This window comes from Camelina sativa, chromosome 9 (genome assembly GCF_000633955.1).
Source record: "Camelina sativa cultivar DH55 chromosome 9, Cs, whole genome shotgun sequence".
Classification (NCBI taxonomy): domain Eukaryota; kingdom Viridiplantae; phylum Streptophyta; class Magnoliopsida; order Brassicales; family Brassicaceae; genus Camelina; species Camelina sativa.
This window is the reverse complement of record NC_025693.1, coordinates 36,191,768-36,204,217: the sequence shown is the minus strand read 5'-3', so window position 1 is coordinate 36,204,217 and position 12,450 is coordinate 36,191,768. Positions and strand designations below refer to the sequence as shown.

Genomic DNA, 12,450 nt, shown 5'->3' with positions numbered 1-12,450 from the left:
TAAACAGAGGAAGAAGATCTTACAAACATTGGAGGGGAATGAGTCTTGTAGACTGCAAATTAAGTTCCAAGAGGAGACTAGAAGAAATCTCCATATTGCTAGAACTCTACTTACATTCTCACCAAAAAAAAAAAAAAAAAAAGTACTCTACTCTGCTACACCTGCCTTCCAACAAAACTGGACCATATCACCCCAAAACAAAATAAAACCAAAGGCTTCTTTTGTGGAAAAAACATTTACAGGCTCATTTGTTACAAATTGCAGCGGGGAGTAAATTAGTTTTTGGTATCATCAAAACGATATGGCAAAAACATTTAAAAGGCTCATTTGTATGAAAATGATCTAATAATACCATTTTGCATGTAATTGTGGCTCATCTCTTTCTGAAAAAAGACTCTGATTGAGCTACTTGGTGGGATTTAGAGGTCTTCTGTTTGTTATTTTCACATGGTGGATTCATGTTTCCTTTCTGAGCTCCACTCTTGATGGGTTTGAGTTCTTCAATTGCTCTCTCATACATGGGATTGAGTGTTGTGTTGGGTGAATTTTAGGGGTTCTGAATTCTCTCTAATTTGGTAAATTTGGTGGTTTGATCTATGAGCCGGTTTAAGTATAAACTATGGTTTATGATTTTTTTTATATAATGGAAATTGAGTTGAGATCGGTTCAATTCATTTAAACCGAGAAATAACTGGTTCAATTACAAAAGATTTAAAATATTGTTGTTGAAATTGCAGGTCTTATAAGATTTTTGTTTTCAGGGATTTTGCGAAGGGTTGTGGTGAATCTTTGATGCAAACTTTTTTTTTTTTTTTTTGAACCTAGACTTTAATTCCAGTCCACAGAGGGAAGCAATAGGAGGAGAACGTGAAGAGAAATGTTTGACAGAAGTTAACGAATTGAGTCTTAAGTCTGGTTGAATTGTTAGAGGGATTTCTTGTTTTAACTTGAAAGCCACCACATTATTATATTACAATTTTAGTATAATCAGACTAGCTAGGCTAAGGTTTAGGGGATTGACGACGACATTAGAGAATTTTAGTACAATATATTCATGGTTTAGCAAAATCAAAACTTCTTGAGCTGGATCCTCTTAATGTTATTATCATTGGCGTCGTTGGTTTTCAGACCGCATACGAAAGACTTTGACTATTCTAATTTCAGACCACTCGGTTTCCGACTGATGAATGTTATTTACAATCTTGTCTATTTCTTGAAAAAATATCTATGACAAAAGTGTAAATAACATTTATTTACCGTCATATTGTTTTAGTAAGAACATAAATTTCACATGTTGAGCTATACAGTTCACTTGCAAGATATTATTTCGAATTGGTTCAAGCACAAATGCGGCAACAACCTTTTAGATCAAAATCATGCTGTATAAAAAAATTAAAAAGGAGTTGTAAAATTAGAGAAAAGTTATACTATAAAAGAAGCAACGTTCTTATGCATTAGGAAAAGCAAGAACCTTTTGAATCTATTTATAATTTTCTCTTGAGACAAAAAAAAAGAAAAGAAAAGCTTTGAAATTCCAATGCGATCGTTAAAGTGATTCCATTTTCGTGCGACAGAAAAAAGTATTCCACTTTCACTGCTGGTGACCTAAAATGACGATCTTAAATAAAATGAGGAAACTTTATAACGTTTACTAATCATTTAAATGATACCGTTTGAGAGGATAAATTATTCGAATTTAAGCAAAGAAAAACAAAAAAATCTTACTCAATAGCAACGGTTATATATCCATTAAAGATTTATAACAAACATTACTAACATCTTAAAAACTCTCATACCCTAAGGATATAACGAAAATAAAAAATAGAACAAAAAACATATAACCATATTCATCATTCAACCGAAATTACAATTTTTTTATCAGCAGAAAAAAAAAGTAGAACACACAATGACACAAATGAAGAATTACAGAGGTAACGTAATTTAGCTTTTACGAATTTTACAAATCCAAACGTCAAAATAAGAATAAATTATTCCCCGGAATATTCTTTTTTCAGAGAAATATGAAACACTCTAACGAAACAAGCGGGTTCTCTAACAATTCCTCAGTGGTATAACCGTAATTCTGATGCTGCTCTTGATCCAACCCGTTTTTATTCGGATCTTGCCTAACCCGACCCGGAGACTGATTGTTCTTCCTAGTCCTCGCCCCACCCACCCGACTATTCTGATTCGGATCCATCACCGATCTATTCGTCGCCGGCGATCTCGACCTTCTTCCGGATCTCTCACCCGGGTCTCTTACACCCGACCCGTATCTCGCTCCATTACACGTACCGTTGTTTCTCTTACGAGGAGACTGATCGGTTCTCCGGGTCGGGTAATTATTATTACCCGTGACCCGGGTCCGAGTCTTCGCCGGAGATCTCTGAGACTTCCTCTGTTTCATCATCACGTCCTCCTCATCGTAACCATTCGTCACAACCGTCGAAGACACACTCTCACTCAAACTCAAGCTACAAATCTCCGAAACCTCCGAGCCTTCTTCATGATCAATCGAACCGGGTCGGATCATAACCGGGTCTGAACCAGTTTTCAAGAACCCGGGTTTTTTATTCTCATCATCTTCTCGGATCTTGGTCTTCACCGGATCTTTGATCGTCGAAGCGTGGAAACTAGAGGAAGGAGTTAACAAAGTTGTCTCAGACAAGACTTCTTTGACTACTGTCTCTTCTTCGACAATGGTCGTGTTCTTGTCGGCAACATTCTCGTTTTCCTCATCGGTGGTGCTGGAGCTGACGCAGCAATTACCCATTAGTGATAAAGAGAAGAGACGACGTGGTTTGATCGGAGATTAGAGAGAGTAGTAGTAACTCTTTTGGTTGTGTTGTTGTGTTGTGTGGTGACAGCAGATGATGATTGTGATGAAGTGAGAGTATTTATTGTTAATAATTTTGGGACAGTTGATAATAATGGGTAAAAAGATAATAATACAACTACCCTTTAAAAGTGGCTTTAATTTATAATGATTTCGAATAGTAATTGTGTTTGTTAATAAACTTAAACCCTCCATGCAAATTTCAATTTTCTTGATATAATGACGTTAGTAAAGTTATAATAACTTTTTAGACAAGATAATTAAAAAAACAAAACTTTACACAATTACTATTTGAAATCATTATAAGTAAATAAGTAATTGGTCTATATGGAAAAGGTTAACTACACCACTTATGTATGTGTTATACACTTACGACAAATACATAAGTGGTGTAGTTAACCTTTTCCATATAGACAAATTACTTATTTTTAGCTGAGATTCATTTACAGTTACTACATCCTTTAAAATATGATATTGGATCCAAAATCTATAGAAAAATATTATAGATGTCGTTTTAAAACGGTCTAAATTTATTTTCTTGTCACATGACTCACATGCATAAAAAATGGCCTATAGATCTAAAACAAGCCCCCTCTCAAAGAGTTCATTTCCTTTACAAAGCTCATTGCACTTAATATTTTGTTTTGTCAACATCCTTGAGCTACCAGACAATAAATTTATTAGTTATTGATGAATGATGATGATGATACGTATGGTCTCTAAAACACATTGATCACAAAAATAAAGCTCTGCAAAAAGGAGATGATAGTTTAGTTCTGCAACAAAATATATAATTCATACAAAACAGCTGAGATCTGAAATCGTATCACACAGCATAAGACGAATCCCTTTTGACCAAAATAAAACATGAGACGAATCTAACAACTAGATCTAGTTTTCTTTGGGAACGTCAAAACCCTGCGTATACTGACTATAAATATAAAAGATGAGTACGTTGCATACACTGACTATAATTATAAAAGGCGAGTATCTTACAAGTAATTGAACTTTACGAAATCTATAAGAGACTTTAGTTCTTAAAGCAGAGAACATCATCCGTATAGTTTACAGAGCGTGGTGTAATTCTTCAGTAAACTTTGACTCATGTTACAAGTGACAACCATATTGTATTTGTACTAATACTTAATAAACAATTTATTGCATTTTGGGTCGGGCTTAAAGATTAGGCAGTCCGACAGTTGCATATTCATGAGCGCTAACAGTTCCTGACAGCTGAACACATTCTTATCAACTCATTTTCTTGTAATAAGAAATATGAAATTCAATAAAATGAAAATCTGGTAAATCTTGAATACACATATACTTAAGCTAGGGATTGTGCAGTTGAGAAGGGTCAACCGCAGAAGCAGAAAAGCATGGAATTATGCATTCAACTTTTAACATTCTTCAATGGTGGAGTTTGGATTTGAACTTCGACTATTGGAAACACAGAGTACTGGTGCGGGTACCGGGTAGCCGATGAATGTAGGTATATGGTCTCCTGGCATCAACACCGAGACCCCTTTTGAGTACACACCTATCTGCAAATCGATATAATCGCCACAATATCAGTCTCCAAATCCAATCAAAGAAATTGATATCCAAACAGTTTTACTGAGAGAACATATCTAAACCTCTATTTGTGTTGGACAAATGAAATGTGTTTTAAGTTCCCCAAAACAGAATTCAATGTTAGCACAAAGTCGCATGAAGTTGATCTAAACCTTTTAATTTGAAAGAGGACTTGAAGATTTACGTTGTATGGGGTCCTCCCATGTTTGAATGATTCTAGTTATGTTCACATGGTAGGTTCTTAGTGTATATGTCACATGCCAATTAATTTCTAACCCCTAAATGACAATTCCTAACCAAAGACAAGCTTATTTCCAATGGATAATCAAGACAATGAGACATCCAACAAAACCTACTTTCAAGATCAAACTCAAGTTCGTATCTTTGTGTTCTCTCTGATCTCAATCAAACAAAGGGACAAAGCCAGTGGGACATTTTGTGTTCCTAGGACATACTAGTCGAAATAGTAGGGTAGAGACCAAAATGTCTATCTCCACACGCATAGGGTTCGTAGTACTTACAAATCAATCAATCTCCAATACAAAATATTATACCCTTTTCCCTTCTCCTCTTTCATCATTTAATGGAAAGAAATAAACAACAGATATGATAGACTAATGATATCAATGAATGCATCATCACCACAAGTCTCCGTGTATGTGCGACAAAGCGTATAAGAAAGTTTTAACAGTGATGATGCAAAAGCATGTGTGTGGGGGTCAGTTTCAATACCAATGAGTACACGAACCCTATGATGTTTTCTTTGTTTTTTGCTTTTACGACAAAAGGAAAGTGTAAATCAATTACAAAGAACTACAATTTGGAACACATCACTATCACATAAAGAGATCAAATATGCATCATTCAACACAAAGATTAAAACTTCTGATACCAAAAATGTGATCTTTTTGTTAGTTCCACAAAGTTTAATACTTTTGATACCAAATATGGAATCATTCAACACAAAGATCCAAACTTTCAACTAAAATAACTCCAATTTTATATATTTTGCACGAATTAAGGAAGTGAGAATAAAGATACTAACTTAGGGAGATTGGTAACCAAGTTTAGAAGAAGCAGAGAGCCATTGAACCCGAGTTGACTCATTCCCGCCTGCTTAGAAGCTTCGACATCAAATTTGGGTAAGAGAAGAGATATTTAACCAATGATTCATTCACAGCCAAAACCAAACCGGTTCAGAAAGCTTACTCTCATCTCATGTGCTTGTGATTGTGACTCTCTCTCTTGTGGTCTACATCATCTTCACTCGAGAGAGAGAGAGATGGTTCTGGTTGAACCCGACCCGAAAGGACCTGACCCGGAGAAGAATCTGAGTTTAGTACTACTAGTGTTGGTGGTTCTGGTTCGAATCAGTCTTTCGAAAATGGCCATGGATCAATAATGTCGTTTAGGCCCATTAAAGCCCACGAAAAATCCATTTCATTGTAGATCTCACCGATCATTAAATCGAATACTGGTAACTAAAATAATCAGTTTAAATAAATTCAATGGTTAAGACATTTTCTTGCTTAACCGAGCCGGTTGTTATACGTTGGAATTAATAAAAATGTCGGTTACGAGAAACTAAAAAAAAAAAAAAAAGTCATGGCAAAAATAGAAACAGGTGCGTTGAGTCAAAAATGCATGATTTGATTATTTGGTGGGTTATTTGCGTACAGAAAATGCACTCACTCTTTGTTCGAGTGAGAGTGGAATAACGTATTGTGATTGGCTGAGAAAATATAAATAGTAGTGATCAACAGATAGTGTATGGTTTGCGGAAGTTTCGAGATATGTATGGTTTACGCAATGGCAGGAATCAGAATCAGAATGGTATGGTTTTCAACATATAATAGTATGGTTTACGCAATGGCAGGAATCAGAATGACATCAACATCTGCTTGTTCCGAGATATGTTCATCGACTGCTCGGTATTTTGCTATGATACGAGAAGTTCTTGTCAACATGTAGTTTTATATTTCATTTAATATTTTCTTTTAACATAAAATAGAATTATACATATTAGTATTATATATTTTTATTTTATTATTAATTTAATAAAATAACTCTGAAACTAGTTTTTGATTAATTTTTTCATTATTTTATAGCAATTTATAACCTGTATTTTTTTATTTACAAAACTATACAATATTTTTACTAATATCGGTTATTAGGATTTATAAATATGATTTTCTGGTATTTTTGAAATGGACAAAAAAAAAGCCAATGGTGTTTTGAAAATTTAATATCATTATAATGATATCTTTGAAATTCTCCTATCCATAAATGATGAATCCTTCAGGATATCTAATGGTTTACAATTTCTTTTTCACTAATAAATTTATGTATACAAAATATCTATTATTAGTGATTTCTTTTGTTATCTTATCTCCATGTTGAGAAAAAAATATAATTGCAATAGGCCAGTTAAGAACCTACTTTTCTATTATTCAAGACTTTTATATTATTAACTAAATCTAGATGCATTTATGAAAAGAGAATCTGTAAATTGTTAATCGCTAATTAAAATAAATTTATGGAAATGTTTATAGACTTTAAATAGTCAAAAATTGTATTAATTTTGTTATATAACAAAATTTTAAATTTATTTTATTTCCATGTTTATTTTTTTATAACTTGTGTCACACGCATAATTTTTGAATTTACGCGCGAAAATCTTATGCAAGTTTATATAAGATACATGAAACAAGTTAACTAAAAAAGAAGAGTATAAAGCAATGGTATCTCATCTTGAGAATTGACCAAAGTCATACATAATTGGTGAGACACAATCTAAGATTTGCAGTCTCATTTTTTCTTATTGGTTCATTCTTCTCTATGGCTGATGGAAGACGTAATCTCAATCTGTAAGTTATTAAAGATTTTCATTTTTCTATTATATATTTTACAGTATCTAATGATGATTTTGAGAAAACAAAATAAGAAATACATACTATTCTCAATAGTTTAGTTTTTAGATTAGTAGTTTAGGATTTACTTTTACTTTGTAAAAGCATGATAAAAATCCATAGAGCGGCTATGTAAATAGATTTGATATTCATGATATGTAAATAGAATATCATGATCAAAATCCATAGATTTGATATTCATATTAACCGGTCGATCACACTTGTAAACCTCATAACCCAAATAATATTTTAGAGCGGCTATGTATTAAAAACCATGAAACCAATCAACATCCTGTTTTATTTATAAAAACAAAAATTCTGTTTTTGTTTATAACAAATAAAATTCAATCAAAAACAATTTTAGACAGATCTTTTTTTTTTTGACTTTACGATTGATTAATGATATTTGTTCCATTTTGAGTCATCCTTATATACATAAGTTTCATTCATGTAATTTATGAGTTCATAAAATTTAGTTTGATTTTTTAGTTGAATTACGATACAAAATTATCAGCTAAAAGCCTAAAACAAATTTGTAATCTGACTAAATTTATATTATTCTATCAAATTTCGATCTCCTCATATTTTAAACTCCATTATATTTTATAAATTCTTTGAATTTTATATTTAAAAAAACTCTTTGAATTAAGGTGTGAATCTGATAGATTTAGTCAATTCGAAGATACTTAAAATTTACTCCCTCTGTTTCATAAAGAGTGTCATTCTGGAGAAAATTTCTTGTTTCACAAAGAATGTCATTTTACATTTCCAATGAGTGTTTTAATGCTAAATTTTCTTTTTTATCCCTAAACCCAAAGCTATTTTCATTGAATTTTGATCATTAATCACTTAATAAATAGGGGCAAATAAGTATAATTCAAACTTTTCTTAATTTGTGTAAAATGTGTCAAAGTGACACTCTTTGTGAAACAGAGGGAGTAATTAATAAGAGTATTAACTAAAATTGACTCGCAGACAGATAGGATCGACTAAGAACTCTGGTTACCAAGAAAAGTTCCCGCGCCAGAATTGGCCAGTAGGTCTCATAAGGCGCCGAGAGCACGGAGAAGCTTCTCAGAAGGCAGACGTCGACGGGTCTAAGCTGGTGGACGTGAAGCAAGGAACCAAGACAGTGAGTGAGTACCATGAAGAGTTCATTCAGAAGAGCAGGACTCTTGAAGGAGAGTGTCACGAAGAGGAGCTGGCTTGGCTGTTCCAGAAAGGGCTACGCCAGGAGTTGCAGGAAGGGGTTTGTGCAGCGAACTGGGGATGGATCCTCTGTTATGTGTCAGATGTAGCAAATGAAGCTGAGAAGATAGAGGCCAAACTTAATAGCTCCAAGGGAAAGCTGCCTCCCATATTTGAAGAGTCTACAAATGTCGATGGGGGCCAATCCGAGGACGAGGTGGAGAGCAAACTTGCCGAGCCCTATGATTCGGAAGACGATGTCAAGCAAAATCGAAGTGGCTAGAGTCAGCATTAAGTATTGAGTTGCGTGGATTATGATTTGTGTTTTCCTTTTCGTTGGTTTGATTTGATTTTGCTGTTTTCATGTGTTTTGGTGTTTAATAAAACTGGTTATGTTATAATTCTGAAGTTGCTCAAAACGAACACACAAAGATCCAAACAAGAGCAATAACTTCATTAAATAAAATCAAATGCACATATGCAATGAGTCATGGAACATGTTGATGACAATAAGAACATTTGACTAAGAGTAATTCATTGCCTAGAAACAGCTTACGTTCCCCCATTCCACATATCCTAACGATTGCAGGTCCAACAAATCCCGTTGATGCAGAAGAAAAGGGAAACCAGAAAGCATATGAATCTTAGTTATTGAGATTGAAGGGAAGTGACTGGCACCATTCACTGTTCCTTTTCGCATCTGTTTTTTCAATTGCTGAAAGGAGTGCGGAATCATACTGACGGGTCTTCGAGCTGACCAGTAGACAAATCGTTTATGTGCGGATACACTGCTTTCTCATCCAGTTGATTTTGAGCCCAAATCAGCATCTTCAACAAGCTTGGAAGTTTGGGATCTGTTTGTTCATAAACATTGAGTTGGTATATCAAATCATTGAGGAAGAAACTGGAAAGTACCATTTTAGTGGCATCCACTAAAACATCAAAACTTACCTTTTTCATGGCTCTGGCTTGTAAGAATTGCTGCATTTACTTCACTTGCTGTCTTAAGGCGGTGGGAAATGTCAAGAAGCTCTTTAACAGGGCAAGTAGAGGCGTCTTCAAAAACAAGTAAGGCTACAGTTTTTTCCAATTCCTCCAGAAACGCTTGCTACAGAAAAGAATCAACACATTGTGTATAAACGGTGATTCAGCACCAACCAGAAGACTTAACAAACAGGTATTTTTGGACAGTCAATGAGAAATATATACATGTTTCACATGGAAAACACCATCTTCAACGAGATAAATCCAAGTAAAATACAGACACAAAGTGAAGTACAAAGACTTACGTTTTCTTCACCACGTGGTGCAAGTTCCTCCTGAGCAAACTCCAAGGCCTCTTCTGTCCTCCCTTGTCGAATAAGTTCTATCAACCTTTGCTGCTGAAGATGAAAAAACAGCTCGGGATTCGTGTCTAGTATCTGCAATCACGGGTTCAAACAAGACTCAGATTTTGACTCTTTAATATAATAGGAAAAGAGAATGGCAACTGTTTAGTGTTCACACAAGATATGAAGAGAAGCATTGTCTGTACCTCAGGATTCAAATCATTAACTTTCTCAATCGCATCCTCGACATTTCCGTTTTGCACAGCCTTTTTAACAGCCATTCGATCTGTGATGGTCGCAAGATCTATCTCTGCTGTTTCCTCCATAAGGAAATTCAAAAGGAGTGAGTAGACAAACCTAAAACATCTAACACACCAATTCCACACAAAAAAAAAAATCAAAACGGAATCAAAAAAAGGATACGTTTGGTTCCAGACTCTCTTTGGAACTTCTCAGCAGCTTCTACATAACCTTCAGTCACAAGAAAATTCATCACAAGAGTGTTCATATCTTCTTTCCTTAGCTTTACAGCATTTAGTTTCTTCTCCCATTCTTCACGTGTGATCACTTTCTTCGAAGTAGCCTGTGACTAACCACAGTTAAGACTCAATTTTTCCAAAAACCCATCTTCAAATTAGATCAAACAACACAAGAACAGACTCATAAGGAATCTAAAATTTACCATATCTTCGTCGTCTTCTTCAAGCTGATTAACAAAAATCCGAAACAATGACATTAGCACGCCAGTTTGACTCCCATCTTAAAAATCTAACTCAATACAAAGTATTACCTGCTCCAAGTGAACAAAAAAATAAGAACACTCTCGGATCAAAGTTATTTCAAAAGGAATCGACTTTGCGGTCAGATTATTTAAGGGTTTATTAAAAGTTTGGAGCTTTGATCCCAAAACAGCACAGGAACCGTAGTTTTAAGAAAGATAGAGAGAGTATGCGGCGGCTATTTTCCTGGGAAAATCTAATAGAATTATCCGGGAAAGATGTACCTGGAGTAGTGGAGAATCTGGTGCAGATGATTCTGGCAAAGAAGACGGAGATTTGAAGATCGAGTTGCTGCTTCTAGATTGCTTGCGAAAGTCTCTTCCCTAATTTCTACAATCTCTCATCAAAAGCTAAAATAAAAATAAAAAATCGAGGTTTTCGATAGAGAGGAGATCGGGTTTACGAACTGTCGATGAACCGATCCGATTTAAATTATTATGGGACTCGGTTTGTTAATTTGGATTTGGTTATTTCTAAACCGGATAATATGGTTCGGAAGTAGGGTAAATTACTCATGGAATTAATTTCCAAATGATTTAACAATACACACAGATTTTTAGAACTATTTTAAATTTTGAATATAACAAAGGTTTCTTTAAATCTTAATTAAGTGGGGGTTATTGGTTTAAGATTTGAATAGAGTTATTTTAAATGTTATGTAGAATCTGTTGTTATTAGATCAAGATTTTGTTAAAATCTGTTAAAGTTTAGTGTTATTAGTTTATGATTTGTAAAAAGTCATTTAAAATCTTAACAAATCTGGGTTATTGGATTCAGATTTTTATAAAGTCATTAAAAGTTTTGTGTTATTCAATTAAAACAAAAGAATCTAGGATTGTTAATGAATTTAAGGGGGGTGTATTCAACTGAAGATTTTAGGAAATTTGCTGGGATTTTAATATTTCAGATTTTAGGAGATTTGAGTGTAATTTCAAAAGATTTGATTAGAATTTTAAGACATTGTTTGGTTTTTGAGATTTGAGTTTTGGGATTTGGTGTGATTTGATTATTGAATTTTAGATGATATTATAATAAAAAAAAAGAGCAACTTGAATTTTACCGTCATGTGAAGATGCTTCAGTTGTCGACGCCATCTACAAGCTCTGTCATTAACAAAGATCATAGCTTAATATATATTGGCTTAACAAAGGTAAAATACTTTCATAAAGATCATAGCTTTTTTGTCCCTTTGGAATACACTATAACGTTTTCCAAACAATTATTTCACATCAACAAAGACACCACTAAAAGGTACTATATGATTCATAAACAATTTCATCGTCCAAAAGATTCTGACCAATTGCTATAGTAACTGGTCTTGTTTTAATATTCAATACTATTTCCTCCAGTTAACACCAATTTCATCAAAACGTGAATCAAAATCAAATCTGCAGTTTTTTTTTTTTTGGTTTTTTGATATCCAAAGATTTTAGGAGATTTGGGGGTGTATTGAGGTTAGGGTTCCTGAAATCCTCAGTTCAATTTCGTTTTGCGTTCCTGAAATCCTAAGTTGTCCTAAGTGAAGGATCCTCAGTTCAATTTGCTGGGATTTGTCTCCTAAAATCTTCAGTTCAATCCTAAGAATTCTTCACTTGGCTCTTGAAATTAAAATAAAAAATCGAATCCAGTTTTCAATCCAGTAACATGAAATTGAACTGAGGATTTTATGAGATTTGCTGGAAATTTTTAAGTTTTTTCCAGAATAAAGAGAGAAGAGAGAACGAGAAGAGAGAGAGAGTTGCAAAAAAAAAAAATTGCAACTGGTGTCGAATAAAAAAATTTCTGAAATCTTATTTTAAAATTTCACCTTCACAGGTGTGATTTGGTAAGACATATTT

The 12,450-nt window shown here is 33.8% G+C and overlaps 4 protein-coding genes across 7 annotated transcripts; 1 reads left to right on the top strand and 3 right to left on the bottom strand.

The window, feature by feature from the left end:
- On the bottom strand, window positions 1,821-2,918 carry LOC104714446. Its single transcript, XM_010431810.1, has one exon. The coding sequence runs from the start codon at window positions 2,771-2,773 to the stop codon at window positions 2,012-2,014; it is 762 nt and encodes a 253-aa protein (XP_010430112.1). The 5' UTR covers window positions 2,774-2,918; the 3' UTR covers window positions 1,821-2,011.
- On the bottom strand, window positions 3,977-4,545 carry LOC104714445. The gene is made up of 2 exons (XM_019230121.1): window positions 4,471-4,545; window positions 3,977-4,377 (listed from the first exon to the last, which is right to left on the bottom strand). Exons 1-2 carry the CDS (start codon window positions 4,543-4,545, stop codon window positions 4,234-4,236), a joined length of 219 nt encoding a protein of 72 aa, XP_019085666.1. The 3' UTR covers window positions 3,977-4,233.
- Window positions 6,278-9,018, top strand: LOC104714444. Its single transcript, XM_019230120.1, has 2 exons — window positions 6,278-6,339; window positions 8,293-9,018. Exons 1-2 carry the CDS (start codon window positions 6,278-6,280, stop codon window positions 8,786-8,788), a joined length of 558 nt encoding a protein of 185 aa, XP_019085665.1. The 3' UTR covers window positions 8,789-9,018.
- LOC104714443 (glucose-induced degradation protein 8 homolog) lies at window positions 8,939-10,974 on the bottom strand. Of its 4 annotated transcripts, none has more exons than XM_010431804.2 (7): window positions 10,837-10,974; window positions 10,516-10,623; window positions 10,257-10,422; window positions 10,040-10,146; window positions 9,795-9,926; window positions 9,457-9,613; window positions 8,939-9,359 (listed from the first exon to the last, which is right to left on the bottom strand). In XM_010431804.2, the coding sequence occupies exons 2-7, from the start codon at window positions 10,567-10,569 to the stop codon at window positions 9,238-9,240; spliced, it is 738 nt and encodes a 245-aa protein (XP_010430106.1). In that variant the 5' UTR covers window positions 10,570-10,623; window positions 10,837-10,974; the 3' UTR covers window positions 8,939-9,237. The 4 variants fall into 4 exon arrangements, with proteins under 4 accessions (XP_010430106.1, XP_010430107.1, XP_010430108.1 ...); XM_010431805.2 differs by having other exon boundaries at window positions 10,257-10,416; window positions 10,837-10,973; XM_010431806.2 differs by having other exon boundaries at window positions 10,516-10,539; window positions 10,837-10,973.

Coding starts and splice junctions, on each gene's coding strand:
- LOC104714446 (XM_010431810.1), bottom strand. CDS start 2,773: ATGGGTAATTGCTGCGTCAGCTCCAGCACCACCGATGAGGAAAACGAG.
- LOC104714445 (XM_019230121.1), bottom strand. CDS start 4,545: ATGCGACTTTGTGCTAACATTGAATTCTGTTTTGGGGAACTTAAAACA. Junction 4,378..4,470: donor TTTGTCCAACACAAATAGAG/GTTTAGATATGT, acceptor ATCGATTTGCAG/ATAGGTGTGTACTCAAAAGG.
- LOC104714444 (XM_019230120.1), top strand. CDS start 6,278: ATGGCAGGAATCAGAATGACATCAACATCTGCTTGTTCCGAGATATGT. Junction 6,340..8,292: donor ATATGTTCATCGACTGCTCG/GTATTTTGCTAT, acceptor ATTGACTCGCAG/ACAGATAGGATCGACTAAGA.
- LOC104714443 (XM_010431804.2), bottom strand. CDS start 10,569: ATGTCATTGTTTCGGATTTTTGTTAATCAGCTTGAAGAAGACGACGAA. Junction 9,927..10,039: donor TTAATGATTTGAATCCTGAG/GTACAGACAATG, acceptor CCGTGATTGCAG/ATACTAGACACGAATCCCGA. Junction 9,614..9,794: donor CACCACGTGGTGAAGAAAAC/GTAAGTCTTTGT, acceptor TCTTTTCTGTAG/CAAGCGTTTCTGGAGGAATT.